The sequence below is a fragment of the Delphinapterus leucas genome, chromosome 8 (genome assembly GCF_059928025.1).
Source record: "Delphinapterus leucas isolate spDelLeu-1000000601 "Yukka" chromosome 8, BTC_Dleu_Yukka2, whole genome shotgun sequence".
In the NCBI taxonomy this organism is placed as follows: Eukaryota; Metazoa; Chordata; class Mammalia; order Artiodactyla; family Monodontidae; genus Delphinapterus; species Delphinapterus leucas.
The window spans coordinates 81,604,382-81,623,165 of record NC_143136.1 but is presented as its reverse complement, the minus strand read 5'-3'; the positions used below and the strand labels follow the sequence as shown (position 1 = coordinate 81,623,165).

At 35.8% G+C, this 18,784-nt stretch overlaps 1 protein-coding gene across 2 annotated transcripts in view; it reads left to right on the top strand.

Moving 5' to 3' along the window:
- EPC2 (enhancer of polycomb 2) overlaps positions 1-18,784 on the top strand; it is a 107,270-nt gene that overhangs the window by 33,431 nt on the left and 55,055 nt on the right. For both annotated transcript variants that reach the window (XM_022569688.3, XM_089916836.1), the window contains exon 2: positions 8,466-8,625. In XM_022569688.3, the coding sequence (XP_022425396.1) occupies positions 8,466-8,625 (160 nt within the window). The remainder of the gene's footprint in view (positions 1-8,465; positions 8,626-18,784) is intronic.

The following is an 18,784-nucleotide window of genomic DNA, read 5'->3' as shown; positions in this document are numbered from 1 at the left end:
CCACACTTTGTTTGATATCCATTTATCTGTCAATAAACACTTGGGTTTCTTCTACCACTTGGCTATTGTATTATAAATAACACTGCAGTAAACATGGGTGTGTAAATATCTCTACAGGATCCTATTTTCAGTTCTTTTGGATGTATTCCCAGAAATGTGATTACTGGATAATACGGTAGTTCTGTTTTCTAATATTAAGCCTTCTAGTCCGTGAACACAGGATATCATTCATTTACTTATGTCTTTCTTAATTTCTTTAGGCAGTGTTTTGTGTTTTTCAGTGTACAAGCGTTTCACCTCCTTGGTTACATTTATTCCTAAGTATTTTGTTCTTTTTGATGCTATTAAGATGGGATTGTTTTCTTAATTTCCATTACAGATTGTTCACTGTATAGAAATGCAACTGATTTTTGTGTGTTGATCTTCTGTCTTATAACTTTGTTGGATGCGTTTACTAGGTCTAACTTTTTTTTTTTTTAATGTGTGAAGTCTTTAGGGTTTTCTACATAAAAGGTCATGTCATTTGTGGGCAGAGATATTTTTACTTCTTTCTTTCCAATTTGGTGTTTCTTTTTCTTGATAATTGCTCTCCCTAGGAGTTCCAGTATTGTGTTGAATAGAAGTGGCAAAAGCAGGCATTCTTGCTTTGTTCCTGATCTTAAAGGAACAGCTTTCAATTTTCCACCATTGAGTATATTGTTAGCTGTGGGCTTTTCATATATGGCCTTTATTGTATTGAGATGATTTTGTTCTGTTCCTAGTTTGTTGAGTGTTTTTATCATGAAAGAGTGTTGAATTTTTTTCAGCATGTCAATTGAAATAATCATGTGGTTTTTGTCCTTCATTCTCTTATTATGGTGTATTACATTAACCAATTTTCATATGTTGAGCATTCTTGCATTGCAGAAATAAATCCCACTTGGTCATGATGTGTGATCATCTTCATGTGTTCAATTTTGTTTGCTAGTATTGTGTTAAGGACCTTTGCATTGACATTTATCAGCAATATTGGTCTGTAGTTTGTTTTTCTGTATTTTTTGTTTTTTTACTTGTAGTATCCTTCTGCCTCCCCCCTTCCAGTTTTATTGAGATATAATTGATACATAACATTGTATTAGTTTAAAGTGTACAACATAATGATTTGATGTATATGTTGTGAAATGATTACCACAATATGTTTAGTTAACATCTATCACCTCATGTAGTTACTTTTTTTTCTTGTGAGGAGGACTTTTAAGGTGTACTGTCCTAGCAACTTTCAAATATACAATACTGTATTAACTGTAGTCACTGTGCTGTACATTAAACCCCCAGGACTTATTAATCTTATAACTGGAATTTTGTACCTTGTGACCAGCTTTACCCATTTCCCTGTTCCCCACCCTCCTTGTAGTATCTTTCTCTGATTTTAGTATCAAGTTAATACTGGCCTCATAAAATGAGTTTGGAAGTTTTCTCTTCTCTTCAGTTTTGTTTTTTTTTTTTTTTTTAAGATTTTGAGAAGGATTGTAGATGAGTCTTTAAATGTTGGTGGAATTCTCTAGTGAAGCCATCTGTTGATGAGCTTTTCTTTGTTGAGAGGTGTTTGATTACTGATTGAATAGATTCAATATCCTTACTGTACTTCACGGTTTTAATTTTTTCATGATTTAGTCTTGGTAAGCTGTATATTTCTAGAAATTTATGTGTTTCTTCTGAATTATCCAGTTTGTTGTTATATAATTGTAGTAATCTCTTATGATCCCCACCGCACCCCCCATCCCCCCGCCACCCTCGTGGCATCAGTTTTAATGTCTCTCCTTCAGTTCTGATTTTTGGTATTTGAGTGTTTCTTAGTTCGTGTAGGTAAGGGTTTGTCAATTTTGTTGATCTTTTCAAAACAACTTTTAGTTTTGTTGATGTTTTTTAAATTTCTCTATTCTTAATTTCATTTATTTCTGGTCTAATCTTTATTATTTCCTTTCTTGTACTAACTTTGGGTTTTGTTTGTCCTGTTTTTCATTCCTTGAGGTGTAAAGTTGGGTTGTTGATTTGAGATCTCTTTTAATGTAGGTAGAAATTTATTGCTATAAACTTCCCTCTTAGTATTGTTTTTGCTGCATCCCTTAAGTTTTGTTATGTTGTGTTTTCATCTTCATTTGTCTCTTTTCTAAATTCCTTTGTAATTTCTTTCTTGACCCATTGATTGTTCAAAAGTATGTTGTTCAGTTTCTACATATTTGTGAATTTTCCAGTTTTCCCTTTGTTCTTGATTTCTGCTTTAATTCCATTGTGGTTGGAAAAGATACTTGATGTAATTTCAGCCTTCTTAAATTTGATAAAACTTGTTTTGTGGCCGAACATGTGATCTGTCCTGGAGAATGTTCTGTGTGAGCTTGAGAAGAATGTGTACTCTGCTGCTGTATGAAGTGTTCTGTTTATGTCTGTTAGGTTCAGCTGGTCTTTGTGTTGTTGAAGCCCTATGTTTCCTTACTGATATTCTTTCTGGTTGATGTATTCATTATTGAAAGTGGAGTATTGAAATTCCCCTGACTCAGTAATTTCAAATGAACTCTCCTTGAGTTCACTAATTCTTTTTTCTGCTTAATTGATTCTGCTGTTGAACCCCTCTGGGTGGATTTTTTTTTTCCCCCAATTCAGTTACTGTAATTTGCAGGTCCAGATTTTTCATTTGGTCTTTTTTATGTTTTCTATGTCTTTCTTGATATTTGCATTTTGTTCATGCATCATTTTCCTTGATTTTGTTTAGTTGTCTATTTGTGTTCTCTTTTAGTGCATTGAACTTTATTAAGATGATTATTTTAAACTTTTATTGTCAGAAAATTCACAGATCTCCATTTCTTTAGGGTCAGTTTCTGGAGATTTATTTTGTTCTTTTTTTTTTTTTTTTTTTTTTTTTTTTGCGGTACACGGGGCTCTCACTGTTGTGGCCTCTTCTGTTGCGGAGCACAGGCTCCGGACACGCAGGCTCAGCAGCCATGGCTCACGGGCCCAGCCGCTCCGCGTCATGTGGGATCTTCCCGGACCGGGGCACGAACCCGTGTCCCCTGCATCAGCAGGCGAACTCTCAACCACTGCACCACCAGGGAAGCCCTATTTTGTTCTTTTGATTGACCCATTTTTTTTCCTGTTTTTTCATGTGCCTTTAATTTTTGTTGTAATTTGTGCATTTGAAAAAGTAGCCACCACTCCCGGTCTTTATGAATGGGCTTCGTACAGGGTAAGGCCCTTACCAATCAACTCAGGTAGGGGGTCTGGAAGCCCCTCAAACCTTTTCTGGAGATACATCTTCTTTGGGCATCTGCACATAATTTCCCAGTTAGAGAGGTTTACTTGTTTCTTTATCTGGATCTTGTTGTAATCTTTTGCTCCCTCTGGTGTTTGTCAGTGGTACTGCAAGTTTTCTGGTGTTGCAGCAAGACTCTAAGTTCTTTTTTGTTCTCCACAGCCCCCAGGCATCCAAAGAATGCTGGTTCAGTCAGCCTTCTGAGTTAAGTGAGACAGAAGATAGTCCCTTGGGCAACTTCCCAAAAAGCTGGAATGTTAGACACACGTTCCACTCTTCTCTTTCCCTCCCAAGGGAGAAGCTCTGAGCAGAATGTTTTCTCCTGATTGCTCCAAACAGTATCAGATCTTGTCTGGTTATGCAAGTTCTTGTGTGCCATTTTGCTCCCTGTTGGGCTTTTTTTGGATAAGTAGATTCATATCTTTTATCTTAAATACTAGTTCTGTTGCATTTTTTGTTCTTTCTTCAAGGACTCCAATTATATGAATGTCATTTGTTCTTTGCCTGTTTTTGTATCCTATCATTTTCTTTCTTACTCATTTTAGTTCTTTTTTCATCTTATTTTTATTCTCTTGATTATTTGACAGCCTTTATACAACACACTTATGTCTTTGAGTACATTTTGCATTGGGCTTCTAGTAATTTTAGTTTTCATCTCTGAGGTAATTGTCTTTTTCTTTCTTTCCTGAGTTCAGTCAACTCTTGCTATTTTTTTTCCCTGAGTTTTTTGCCCCCTTCTCTGATTTTAGTTTTTAAGTTTCTTATTCAGGTGACTTTTTTTTTTTCATATCCGTAAGTGTTTCTTTCGAGGATATTTAAGTTTGGGACATTCTTAAAGTTTTCTTCTCCACCTCCACTTTGGAGTAGAGAGAGTTCATTATTAGATGTATAGTTGAATCTCGTTTTTTGGGTTTTAATAATAGTACTAGACTTACTAGGTTTTCTTCTGTTCGTTTTTTGTGGATTTGGGGTGGTTCACAACATTCCTAGTTCAATGGTTCCCTTTTTTGTCTGTGTAGACTGTGTAGCATGATCTGCTTTTGAGGAGTAGGCAGAGAATAACTTGTCTCATTCTGGCTCTTTCTAGCTAGTGTTTCAAAATCCCCATCATTTGGTTTTCTGCAGGATAGGTGAGGTGGTCTCAGTTTTTATCTTTTTCTTCTCTGCAAGGATTTGAAACTTCCTGTTTTGATTTTGATCTCCCAGAATTTTGCGGTATTCTGTTTTGTGCTGATGGCTCATTTCTAATTCAATTTGTTATAGTGGCTTTTTAAGTTTCTTAGTCCTTTACTAGTAAGTTTACTATTATAGTGAGGTAGAGTAGGTAAATGTATTATTCAGTCAGGTATCTTTAATTGGGAATTTTGGGTGTAAATTTTTAAAACATCAACAAATAATGTTTGACTTTGTATGCAGCCTAACCCAATACATTCTGAAACCCTACAAATTGGGGCATGAGCTTGGCAAGATGGAAAAGAGACATACAAATAATGATTCAAATTTCAGTCCTGCTGATTTCCGTCATAGAAATCATAGTCTTAGTGTACTCATCTCCAAAAGAAAAAATATTTCTACTCTGTCCCTGTAGGATTGTGCCTGATACTTATTATACATGACTAGAAGTCATTAATTATTTAGCATCTTTTAGTTTGCGTTTAATGGCTTTTCATGTAATTTCATGTGTTACTAGGAAAAGTATAAAGTACAGAGAAAGTATAATATTTCTAGGGAAACACAAAACCTGTTTAGGTACAATATGATAGGTTTCAAAAGGATATTTCAGAATGTCAAAGTAACCATGAGAAGTGATTTTTGTGTATTTTGGTGGAGAGTCCTTTCATTTAGGATGTTAAACTTTTATAGCATTTTTCTTTTTTTTTTTAGTTTATGGAAGAAATGTAGATTTACTATTTACTATAGAAAATTTCTGAAACTGCAAAAGGGGACAAAGAAGAAATACTTATAGCATTTTGTGGAATGTTCTATTCTGTATTCTTCCAGGCTTTTTTCGTGTCAATAGAGGTCTAAATTATGTTGTTTTTTTCTACTACCTAAGAGTTCCATTTTATGGATATGACATAATAGATGTACTAAGTCTGTATTTATTGCTATTTAGACTTTTTTTTTTTTTTTTTTTGGTGCTATAAACAGTGCCATGGTGAGCATTTTCATTTAGTCGGTGTTGCCCATTTGTTTGTTGCCTTTTGATGAATTCCATTAGTGGAGTTAGTGGGTCAAAGGCATGCTTTTTTAAAGGAAAGGAAATTAGGTAGTGCTTGGTTTTTAGTTATTTTTAAAAATTAGGTAACCTCACCAGTGTATGATGCAGCATGTAACAAGGAATCAGCATTACTCCTGTCAACATCTTCCCCCAATAAAATGACAAATCAAAACTGGTACCTACTTTGAGCCTTTTGTATGTTTGCCACTGATTAGTCTGTAGATTAAAATGGGGGAGGTGTCATGATCTGGCCTCTTAATTTCTGGCTGCATCTGTCATCTGTAGGCCGCGTTAAGAAGGGAGTCATCCATGATCTGTTTTTAAGTTTTTTCATTTGTAAAATTAATGTTAAATCTTAATCTATTAAGGATGTATTTCAAAATTGGATAATACCTAAAAATGTATTTAGGGCAAAGTCATATATCAAAAGAATCTCTTCAAATAAAAAATGTGCTCAGTTTCCTTTTTTTACCTGTGTCTGTAGATTATTAGCATTACAAGAACATGGTTTTTTATCTGTCAGACTTTTCTAATAAGGATGGAATAGTCAAGGAACACTGGAATCAGAGTCCTGAAATTTGGCTCTCTTATATATCATTCCTATTTGCTAAGAGCAAGTCACTTGTTTCCTGAGTCTCATTTACAAAATGAGATAATAGCTACACCTGTGTCCCCAGATTGTAAGGAGCTAATAGACATGTGATTGTGGGTGTACTTCGAGAGCTGTAAAACATATAAATGCAGGGTGGCATTGCATATTGCATCACTTTCTTTAACTAGGAGAGGTGAAATATCATGAAGGTAATAGGAAAGTATAGGCTTAAATAATGTTAGAGATTGCCAACCTCAGTCAAGGCCTGGCTTCCTAGTTTCTTGATGCTGTTTGCGTGTTTGATCCCATCACAACTTCTTAGACGACTCAAAATTTTGAGTACTAATAGATTTTAACTAAATCAATAGTAGTTTTTATATGGGGAAATTTACTTAGTGCTCCAACTTGGGATTCTACCCTATGAAGAAAAACATATTTCTTCCTTGCACTGAAGGTGAAGAAACTCTCAGATCTAAACCAGCACCCACCCTCATGTCCCTTTGTTCAATATTTGCCTTTTATTGACTGTCTCTGGGCTTTTGTCCATTTTGGATATTCTGTTTTCTCTGCCTGAGTTGTTTTCTTCTTTTCCTCTTTTGCCTTGCTAAAAATCCCTGTTGATCCTAAAACTCTTAGTTTACATTTTACTTTCTTTGGACATCTTTATCCTCCCAAAACGAGTGGTTTGACTAATTGAAAAGAGATACACTTGTCAAGCTCAGATTGCATACTCAGGTATCTCTCTTTCACTACCTAAGTTCCTTAATGGCAAAGTCTGTCTCTCATTCACTCATAATTCTCAGGGACAGTAGTAGTATCTGGTGTCTGCCAGGTACTCTGAAATGTGTTGAAAGGATGGCTGCTGATAAATAAATCTTAATTTATGCATTGCAGCATAGCCAGTACTCTCTCTCTCTTTTTTTTAAATTGGGATATAGTTGTTTTACAATGTTGTGTTAGTTTCTACCGCACAACGAAGTGAAGTAGCGTTCCCTGTGCTATATAGCAGGTTCTCATTAGTTATCTATTTTATACATGTTAGTTAGTGTATATATGTCAGTCGCAATCTCCCAATTCATCCCCCCCCTTCCCCCCTTGGTGTCCATACATTTGTTCTCTGCGCCTGTGCCTCTATTTCTGCCTTGCAGACAGGTTCATCTGTACCATTTTTCTAGATTCCACATATATGCATTAATATATGATATTTGTTTTTCTCTTTCTGACTAAATTCACTGTATTTGACAGTCCCTAGGTCCATCCACATCTCTACAAGTGACCCAATTTTGTCCCTTCTTAAGGCTGAGTAAAATTCCATTGTATATATGTACCACATCTTATTTATCCATTTGTCTGTCAGTGGGCATTTAGTTTGCTTCCATGACTGGGCTATTGTAAATAGTGCTGCAGTGAACATTGGGGTGCATGTGTCTTTTTGAGTTATGGTTTTCTCTGGGTATATGCCAGTACTCTTTTAGGTAAGGAAATAACAGAAGGCCTCTCTGATGACATGAGACTTGAAGGAATTTCAGAAACAATCCATTTGGATATTTAGGAACCTTAAAGGAGAGGAGAAGTGTGGCTAGAATAAAGTTTGGGAGGAGAAAAGTAGGAAATAAGGTCAGAGAGGTATAAAGCCTTGTAAGCGTTGAGTGATTTTAACCTTTAATCTAAGTATGAAGGGGATCCTTTGGGGAATGACATGACCTAATTTACTGCCTTCCACAAGGTAAAGGTGCTTTGTTGGGAATGGTCCATAGTGGGTCAAGGGAGAAAGTGTCCATTAAGTGGTGGAGGTAATGAAAAGTTACTAGAATCTGGGTGTATTTTATAAGAACTTTTTGTTTCACCTTTGTTAAAAAATATTTCCTGCCATGATAGTAATATAGTCTATTGAATATAATTTTATCTTTTCTTTGATTTATTCAGAATTTTGTACTGTTGAAGTTTGAGGTATATAAATGCAGAAGATACTTAAAATCTGTGATACAAATTCTTTTCCTGTTATTTGCATGTTTTTCTGTCATCTTGTTATTGGTGATAAACACCTCAATTAATTTAGCAAACAGGGGATCGATTTTCTTGCAATGTTAAATTCTTGAGATGTTAAATTCTAGTTTGTGAATATTTAATCTTTTTTTTAAAAATCCTACTTATTAAAATTGTAATCATCTAACATGGTATCAGTATGAGTACAAGTATTAAGGGAGAATGATAGCAATGTTTTCTGAAGGTCTGTGGCAAAGGAACTGTTTAGAATTGATTCTTAAAGCACTGTGCAATTATTAAACAAAATAAATTGTAAATAGAATTTTGCATTGAATTGACATTATTAAAACAACTCATGTTGCCTACTTTACATTTTCCAGGAACATCATTTACAGCGAGCTATTTCAGCACAGCAAGTGTTCAGAGAAAAAAAAGAGAGCATGGTCATTCCAGTTCCTGAGGCAGAGAGCAATGTCAACTATTACAATCGCTTGTACAAAGGAGAGTTTAAACAGCCAAAGCAGTTCATTCATATTCAGCGTAAGTTTGTTAATTCATTGTTTTCTGTTTGTAATTTAAATTTATCAACCAGTGAAAAATCCTTTCTTTTTGCCCAAAGAGATTTTAATTTTTCAGTTCGTATGCACTGATTTATAGAAATGTTAAACATGAAAGAATAAAATCCCTCTATGCTTACATCTCAACTTCAAGATCATTTGGAGTGTGAGTTGCATTTGGAACATTTGATAGTTATGTAGTACAAGATTTTCTATAGCACTTACACTTTATTATACAGCTAAAAGGTGGTAGATTACCATACCCAAATAAAAATTTATTTTTCAAGGCCTAGTGGCAATTATGCTGATTAGGGGCAAGTCTTCTAAAATTTTTAGAATTAGATCCTACACTTCTACCTTCATGTAGTTTTTATGGAATTCTAATTCTGCCTCCTTCGATCCTCTTATTTTTGTCCCCATCGTTACTATTTAAATGATCACCATCTTTTGCCTTAAAACTGTTTCACTGATCTCCTGACTGTTCTGTTTACTATCCACCATCTCCTATCTTTACCCTCTTCTAACCTATCTTCTCCACAGGTCCACTGGCACCAGAGTGGTCTTCCTAAAGTGTCCATCTGATCAAATCATGATGTGGCTTAAAATCCTACTGTTGTTCTTTATTCTACAATAGGAATTTTCAGCTAATTTTGCAGACAGAATGCTGGTGTCTTGGTATCTTGTCTGGCTGTGTTTAAAGAAAAACAACCTTTAGTAGTTTGTTAAAATAGAGATTCTAGGGCTGTGTCAGGCCTCCCTGTATGAGAATCTCTGGTATGCAGCCTGGTAATAAGTTTTTTTAAAAAGTTCTCCAGGTGATTCTGAAACGTCTCCAGATTCAAGGCTGGCTGTAAGATCTACTATTTTTCATCGATTCTAAGATGTGCCTTTGCCATATTTGAAATGAGATTACATCTTAAATTGCTTTTCTCGTGGATTAAAATCTGGTTTGTCTAAAGAGAATTTCTACTTGTTTTTGCCAGGCGTCTGGGGACCAACCTGAGACCACCTTAAAGTCTTTACTTGTTTGTTTTGTTTTATTTGTTTGTTTTTGGACCACACTGGTAGCTTTAGTTTTATTTGTTTGTTTTTTTAGACCACACAAGTAGGCTGTAGACCAGCTTGGAATTCAGTTCTCAGCGAGAGGTTTTTTCTCCCCTCCTTCCACCTAAGGGCAAGTTGAGAAATATAGTTTCATGCTGTTCCTTTCTACATGGCTGGTTTATTTCTTTATCTTACACTGAGGCTGTTGCCCTTTGGTAGTATAGCTTTATGCAGGAGTATTCTATTAAATTTATTGATAGACCCCAATATAAAGCTTTTTTTTTTCTTTCTTGCAGTACATAAAGTAATGGTGCATCTTATATAGATTTGACAAAATTTAGTAATAGCCAGATTCTCTAATTCGAATACAAGGCCCTTTGTGATTTGTTACCTGCTACCCCTTTAACCTCATTTCCTGTTGCTCTTTCCCTCACTCTTTGCATCATAGGGAATAACTTAAAATTAACCACATTTGCCTTGTTGTTTCACATTTCACATTTCCTTGCATATGCTATTCAAGTCTTCTTTCCCTTTCTGTAGCTCATTGAAGACCTAACTCCATTTTGAAGCTTACCCTGATTTCTCATTCTACCTCTCTTCTTTGCTTATCTTAGTACCTTGTACATACCTCTAACAGAGGACTGAGCATACTTGATTGCAATTGTTTGTAGCCATTCTTTCTCTCCTTTTAGACTGTGAGCTCCTTGAGGGCAGGTACTATGTTTTATTTTCCCTTTGTATCTTTAGTGTTAAATGCATGGCTTATAGATGCTCAATAAATGGCATGTTTGTTGACTGGTTCAATTGTTTTTAAATGGCTTAAAAGCCCTTAGGTGTCAAAAGCATTTTCCAGAGACTTTTCCCCTAAGGATTCAAGAGAAATACACTTGCAAAAATTGTGTGATTTGTTTCCACTATGTCTTTGACTTTGAGTCCCTTTAGCATGTTGAATTTTCCTTGTCTTTGTATCAGGAATGAGATAGCTGTTCTTAATATGAATTTTAAGGATTTTTTAAGCCAACGTATCCCCTCCCCCCTTTTTTTGTATTTTAATAACAATGTAGCTGGACAATAGGACCATTTGTAAAAGCCATTGTAGGAAACTGGAACCAGAAATTGGATGTAACCCATCTGGGTGGGGCCCATTAGATACAATAAACATTAATCTGTGTTGTTTTTTTCATTTCATTTTATTCTATTGTTGTAATAAATGGAATAAAAATAATAGAAAATTATTTTAACTTTCATTTTTTCTCTTTTAGTCTGTCAGCATATATATATTTTATATACTATACTAAATTGTACTACACATACAGTTTTTTTCCTGCCTTTTCTACATATATTTTAAGTTCCTCAGGTTTTTGTAGTCTCCTATTGTCATTTTCAATGTGTATATAATTTTCTATCAAATTTATATTCCATTATTTGCTTACCTCTGTGCCTATTATTGACCTTAAGTTTATCTGTACTAAAATTTAAACTCGTTATTGTTGACTCTTTTTTCAAGGAAGGCTTGATATAACTTCTTTCTAAGCCCTTGAATACAAGGAATTTCAGAAAATATTGCTCTGGATTTTTCTTTTTCTTCTTTTAATGATAGATTTGAAAGAATCGCCTCCCATTTCCCTTGCTAGAAAAGCATAGTTGCCACAGTGGGGCGGCTTAGCTCAGGCCCATCACATTGCTTGCCTGGGCTCTGGCAGACACCTTTGTATTGGTCTGCCAAAGTATTGTATTGTATTGCTCTGCTCTTGTCTTTGTACCTTCCAGTCATCCACACTGCCACTGTTGTGATTGGTACCCATTTAGAATTTTTCAAAGACTCACTGTTGCCTGTGGGATAAAATTTTAACATATTTGTATGGTGTTTAAGGCCCTCCTTTGTGCCTGTCCAGTCACAATTTGCTGTGTATTCTTCCACCATGACATCAGCCTCATTGAAATGAACTGTTGGAGGTCTGTTTCCTCCACTAGACTGTAAGTTCCTCAGGAACAGAAGCTGCATCTCATTCTCCATACAGTCCTACACTACAGTCTCAGTACACCACACCCCACCCCCCATTCCTCTAACCCTTCACACTTCCAGATACAATAATAATGAGCTCCTTTTAGATCTCTGGCTTATCTCTTATTTTTTCATGCCTCCAGGGCTTTACATAGCCCTTTACTTCTCTTCTCCTCTTTTTAAAATACAACTTGTTCTTCAAGGCTCATCTCCAGGACTACCTTTAGGAGCCTTTTCCTGACCCCTCTAAGCAGAGGTCTTGGCACTGTTTACCTCAAGCCCTCCTGTGTTGTGTGCATCGACCACCTGCAGTTGTGATTGTTTGCCCTCTGTTGCTTCACTAGGTCATAAGGCTCATTGAAAGGAGGGACTTCTTTTTTCCCTTTTAATTTTACTGCTTACTGTAGTACCTAGCATATGATTAGGTATGCAGTTAAATATTTGCCAAATAAATAAATCAGTGAATGAATGGTGAAGATATAAGCGTACACATCATGACTTTTTTGAGACATTGATCTCGTAGGACTCAAAATTATATACAGAATTAAATACAAGAATAAAATTATTGGTGTGTACAGTGAAATTGAGAGACCTGCTCTGTGGATCAGGTTAAAAATTGAGCTCACTTATTCACCAACAGTGTCATTTTAGGACAAAAATTATCTGCCAGGAAGGAGTTAGGAGTGGAATGACTCCAGTCTTGGTGTGGATGTGAGATAAACCTGCCTATTCTTTCCTGTCCCTTTTGGTACCAGTTCGCCATAGTAACCCATATTGGTATTCAGGGGAACTTATTTAATCACAACACATTGTGGTGTTCTGACCAGGTTGAAAGCATCTTGGTGACCTATAGTCATTGATGACCCAAGATACTCAAACTGTTCCTCATTTAAGCTAATTCTACACATTGGTCAGTTGTGTAACATACAGAAAATGCTACTTCTGTTTTACTTACTGTTATAACAAATTTACTTTGGGTACCTCAACCCAGATGTTAAAATTCTTTCATTCCTTTAGGAGTTTAAGAACTTCATTAAATTCAAGATCCAAACCTTTTTTTTTTTTTTTTTTTAAGGAAATGACTGTTTACATAGCAATAAATTCTTTATTTTGACCTCCCATTACCCCTTTTACTTAATATATTTTACAGTATCTCAGAATTTTAGAAAGTGAAGGAACTTAAGATATTGTTTCATAAGTATTCTGTAGTTAATTTATATCCAGTTTTGAACTCAATTAAATGCTTCTTTGAAACAGGACTCCTTTGCTTGTTTTGAAATGAAGGTTCACTTCCCCTTCTCAGTGCATTACTCCTACAAACACAGATCAGTAGAATGTCTCACCTGTTTCTTGGCTGAAAGAAAGAGTTCAGGAGAAAGAATTGGTGGGGTAGCACCCCTTGTTATCTGTCAGGCAGGGAGAGGAACCCACTCAAAGGAAACTGAATTCTGCTGTTTGTGTCTGCAGCCAACATCTTAAGCCCTGGGAAGGTGCCTGTCCATGCGTGTACACTGCTGTACACCTCAGTACACTTGAAACTGACTCCTCAGTTCAGTGAAGCTGGCCATTGTCAAGTCTACAATTGGAAAAGAAGAAAAATTCTGCTTATTTAGTGTAAGGTGGACGTATGTATTCTACTAGGTTTTCAACAGGAGCGAGACAGATGCTGATCTAACATCCAACTTTAATTTCATTATCCTTGGAATTTTTTTGCTGTTCTCCCTATTAAACAAAAATGATGATAACTGACCTTTTGCTTTGGCAGGGCAAATATGTTTTGATTGGAAGGAGTTGGAGAAGATACCAAATGAAGAGCATTGTTTTGTTTATACAGTAAAACTTTTTGGTGGAAAGGGTGCATTCTAGGAACATCATTTCTTGTAAAAATGTCACTGGATATCTATTAAGAAATCAAATTGAGCAGAAATGACATCACACATTTAAATAAATACCAGAAAAGCCAGGCCACAAGTATAGGAGTGGATTGTATCAGATTTATGAACAACACATTCCAGGTGAAGCTAGATTCCAGGTTGAGGTGGTCAGAGGAGTGATATCAGGGGCAGTGAGCAAGGTCAGGCCCTGAGGACAACCTGCATTCAGATTAGCTGGCTTTAAGGGTCTTCCTCTCTTCTCAAGATTGTGCTGAGCCTCCTATCCTTGGATAAAGCTGTGAGTGTGGGCAGTAGTGCTAAAATGGTAGAGCAGTATCTGGGTAACTACTAATCCAGGAAAGGATGAGGAGCCCTAAAACTTAGAAAATTACATATTAAGTCATTCCAGGTATTTGGGAAAATGAAATAATCATTTGACAGTCTGGGATAGAGAAGTGATAGAGAAGTCTGAGTACAAGGAGCATGCCCCTTGGGCCTATATGCATTTACTTATGTCCACTATTTAAAAAAAATTACCAAGGGCATTTTTCACAGAACTAGAACAATACCTTTAAAATGTGTGTGGAAACAGAAAAGACCCTGAATAGCCAAAACAATCTTGAGAAAGAAGAACAGAGCCAGAGGAATCATGCTCCCTGATTTCAGACTATACTACAAAGCTACAGTAATCAAAACAGTATGGTACTGGCACAAAAACAGACACGTAGATCAATGAACCAGGATAGAGAGCCCAGAAATAAACCCACTTGCTTATGGTCAATTAATCTACAACAAAAGAGGCAACAATATACAATAGAGAAAAGACAATCTCTTCAATAAGTGGTGTTTGGAAAACTGGACAGCTACTTGTAAAAGAATGAAATTAGAACATTCTCTAACACCATATGCAAAAATAAACTAAGAATGGATTAAATGTAAGACTGGATACTATAAAACTCCTAGAGGAAAAAATAGGCAGAACACTCTGACATAAATTGCAGCCATATTTTTTTGGATGTGTCTCCTAAAGTAAAGGAAATAAAAGCAAAAATAAACAAATGGGACCTAATTAGACTTAAAAGCTTTTGTGCAAGAAAGGAAACTACTGACAAGATGAAAAGACAACGTACTGAATGGGAGAAAATATTTGCAAATGATATGATCAATAAGGGATTAATATCCAAATATATAAACAGCTCATACAACTCAACATCAAAAACACAACCTGATTTATAAATGGGTAGAAGGGGACTTCCCTGGTGGTCCAGTGGTTAAGACTCAGCACTCCAATGCAGGGGGCGCGTGTTCAGTCCCTGGCAGGGAAACTAAGATCCCACGTGCTGCCTGGCATGGCCAAAAAAAACGAGGGGGGGCGGGCAGAAGAACTGAATAGACATTTTTCCAAAGAGGACATGCAGATGGGCAACAGGCACATGAAAAGATGATCAGCATCACTAATCATCATGGAAATGCAAATCAAAACCACAATGAGGTGTCACCTCACACCTGTCAGAATGGCTGTCATCAAAAAGAAAAAAAATAACAAACGTTGGTGAGGATGTAGAGAAAAGGGAACCCTCATACACTGTTGGTGGGAATGTAAATTGGTGCAGCCACTGCAGAGAACAGTATGGAGGTTTCTTAAAAAGCTAAAAATAGAACTACCATACGACCCAGCAATACCAATCCTGGGTGTATATCTGAAAAAAACAAAAACACTAATTTGAAAAGATACATGCACCTCAATGTTCATAGCAGCATTATTTACAGTTGCCAAGATATGGAAGCAACCTAAGTGTCCATAAACAGATGAACGGATAAAGAAGATGTGGTATATATACACAATGAAATACTGCTCCCAAGCATGCTCCCAAGACCTTGTAATTAAGGGAGCCAGAATTTGAACCAGGCAGTCAGATTCCAGAATCCATGCTTTTTTTTTTCTTCTAGTTTTATTGAGATATAGATGACATACAGGACTGTGTAAGTTTAAGGTGTACAGCATAATGATTTGCCTTACACATATTTTTAAATGATTACCAGAATAAATTTAGTTAACATCCTTCACTTCATATACAGAAAAAGAAAAAAGAATAAAAATATTTTTCCCCCTGTGATGTGAACTCTTAAGATTTACTCTCTTAACAGCTTTCATATGTAACATAGAGCCATGTTAACTATAGTCATCATGTACATTACATCCCCAGAACTTACTTATCTCATAACTGGAAGTTTGTACCTTTTGACCACCTTCATCCAGTTCTCCCTCCCCCAGCCTCCCACCTCTGGTAATCACAAGTCTGATCTCTCTTTCTATGAGTTTGGGGTGGGGGGTTGGAAATTTTTTTTTTTATATCTACTTCTAAGTGAGATCATACAGTATTTGCTACCTTTCTCTGTCTGAGTCAATTCACTTAGCATAATGCCCTCAAGGTCCATCCATAATGCCCGTAAATGGGCAGGATTTCCTGCTTTTTAATGGCTGAATAATATTCCATTGTACCACAACTTTAGTTTGTCGATAGGCACTTAGGTTGTTTCTTGTCTTGGCTATTGTAAATAAGGCTGCTGCAAAATGGGGGTGCATATATCTCTTCAACACAGTGTTTTCATTTCCTTTGGCTTATTCCCAGAAGTGGGGTGGCTGAATCATACTGTAGTTCTATTTTTAACTTTTTGAGGAACCTCCATACTGTTTTCCATAGTGGTTGTATCAATTTGCATTCCTACTGACAGTGGAAAAGGTTCCCTTTTCTCCACATACTTACCAGCATTTGTTATCTCTTGTCTTTCTGGTGCTGGTCATTCTAACAGGCATGCGGTGATATCTTGTGATTGTGATTTGCGTTTCCCTAATAATTAGTGAGGCCAAGCATCTTTCCATGTACCTGTTAGCCATTCATGTATCTTCGTTGGACAAATGCCTGTTCAGGTCCTTTACATAGTTTTAAGTGGATTAATAGGGGTTTTTTTAAACATTTTTAGATTTACAAAAGATTGAGCAGATAGTACAGCAAATTCCCATATACTACCTCCTACACACACACACACACACACACACACACACACACAATTTCCACTATTATTATCTTGCATTAGTGTGGTACATTTGTTACAGTTAATGTAGTCAGTACCTTATTAACTAAAGTCCATTCTCTTTGGTGTTTGTGTTGTACAGTTTTATGGATTTTTAAAAATCCATGTCATAGATCCACCATTACATTATCTTATAGAATAGTTGAATTACGATAAAAACTCCCTGTATTTTCACCTATTCATTCCTTCAAATCCCTGGCAACCACTGATCTTTTTGCTCTCTCTGTAGTTTTGCCGTTTCCAAAATGTGATATAGGTGAAATTATACAGTACATAGGCTTTTCAGACTGGCTTCCTTAACTTATCAGTTTGCATTTAAGATTCTTCTAATTTTTTTTTGGCTTGATAGTTTTTTTTTTAATCATTGAATAATATTCCATTGTATGGATAATTCAGAGTTTGTTTATTCATTTACCTATTGAAGGACACCTTGGTTGCTTCCAATTTTTGGCAATTATGAAAAATGTACTCTAAGTAATAGCATGTTTTTATGTGGACGTAAGTTTTTATCTCTTTTGGGTAAATACCTAGGAGTGCAATTGTTGGTTTGTGCAGTAAGGCAGTGTTTAGCTTTGTAAGAAACTGCCAAACTGACTTCCAAAGTGGGTATTCCATTTTGCATTTCTACCAGCAGTGAACGAGAGCTCATGTTGCTCTGTATCCTCATCAGCTTTGGTATTGTCAATTTTAGGATTTTAGCTATTCTAATAGGTATGTAATGGTATCTCATTATTTTAACTTGTAATTCCCTAATAACCTAGGATGTTGAGTACCTTTTCATATCATTATTTGCGGTTTGTATATCTTCCTTGGTGAGGTGTCTGTTGGATCTTTTACCCATTTTTTAATTTGGATCTTTGTTTTCTTACTGTTGAATTTTAAGTGTTCTGTGTATATTTTGGAGTCCTTTATCAGATATGAGTTTTTTAAATATTTTCTCCCAGTCTTTGGTTTTCTTTTCATTCTTTTAATAGTGTCCTTCATAGAGGAGAAGTTCTTTATTTTAAAGAGGTCCAACTTAATTTTTTTCTTTCATGGATCTTGCTTTTGGTGGTATTTCTGAAATTTCATCACCAAACATAAGAGCATCTAGATTTTCTCCTATGTTACTTTCTAGTAGATTTATAGGTCTGTTTTACATTTAGGTCTGTGATTCATTTTGAGTTAATTTTTGTGAAGGGTGTAAGGTCTGTGCCTAGATTCATCTTTTTTAATATGGATGTCCAGTTGTCCCAGCCCTGTTTGTTGAAAAGACTATTCTTTTTCCATTGAATTTGTCTTTGCTCCTTTGTCAAAGATCAGTTGAGTGTATTTGTATGGGGCTATTTCTGGACCCTCTGTTCTCTTCCACTGATCTTTTTGTCTATTTTTTGGTCAATAGCACACTGTCTGAATTACTGTAGCTTCATAGTAAGTCTTGAAGTCAGTCCTCTGACTTTATTCTTCTTCAGTATTCTGTTGACTGTTTTGGATTTTTTTGATTCTTCATATAAACTTGAGAATCACTTTGTCAGTACTGATTGATACACAAAATGACTTGCTGGGATTTCGATTGAGATTGTGTTGAATCTTTAGATCAAGTTGGGAAAAGCTGATGTGTTAACCAAATTGAGTCTTCCTACCCATAAACATGACTGTCTTTCCATTTATTTAGTTCTTTGATATGTTTCACCAGAGTTTTGTTGTTTTCCTCATATAGAACTTGTACATATTTTGTTAGATTTGTACCTTAATGTTTCATTTTTTTGGATGCTAATGTAAATGGTTTTGTGTTTTTAGTTTCAAATTCCACTTTCTCATTGCAGTATATAGGAAAGTGTTTGACTTTTGTATATTAACCTTGTTTTCTGCAACCTTGCTATAATCACTTAGTTCCAGGAGTTTTTGGTCAGTTCTTTAATAGAATGTATATACATATGTACATAGACAAGCTTATCATCTGTGCACAAAGACAGTTTAATTTCTCCCTTCCCAGTCTTTATAGCTTTCGTTTCCTCTTTTTTTGTCTTACTGTGTTAGCTGGGACTTCTGGTACAACGTTGAAAAGCAGTGGTGAGAGGGGACATCCTTGCATTGTTTCTGATATTGGTAGGAAAGCTCTTAGTTTCACACCACTAAGTATG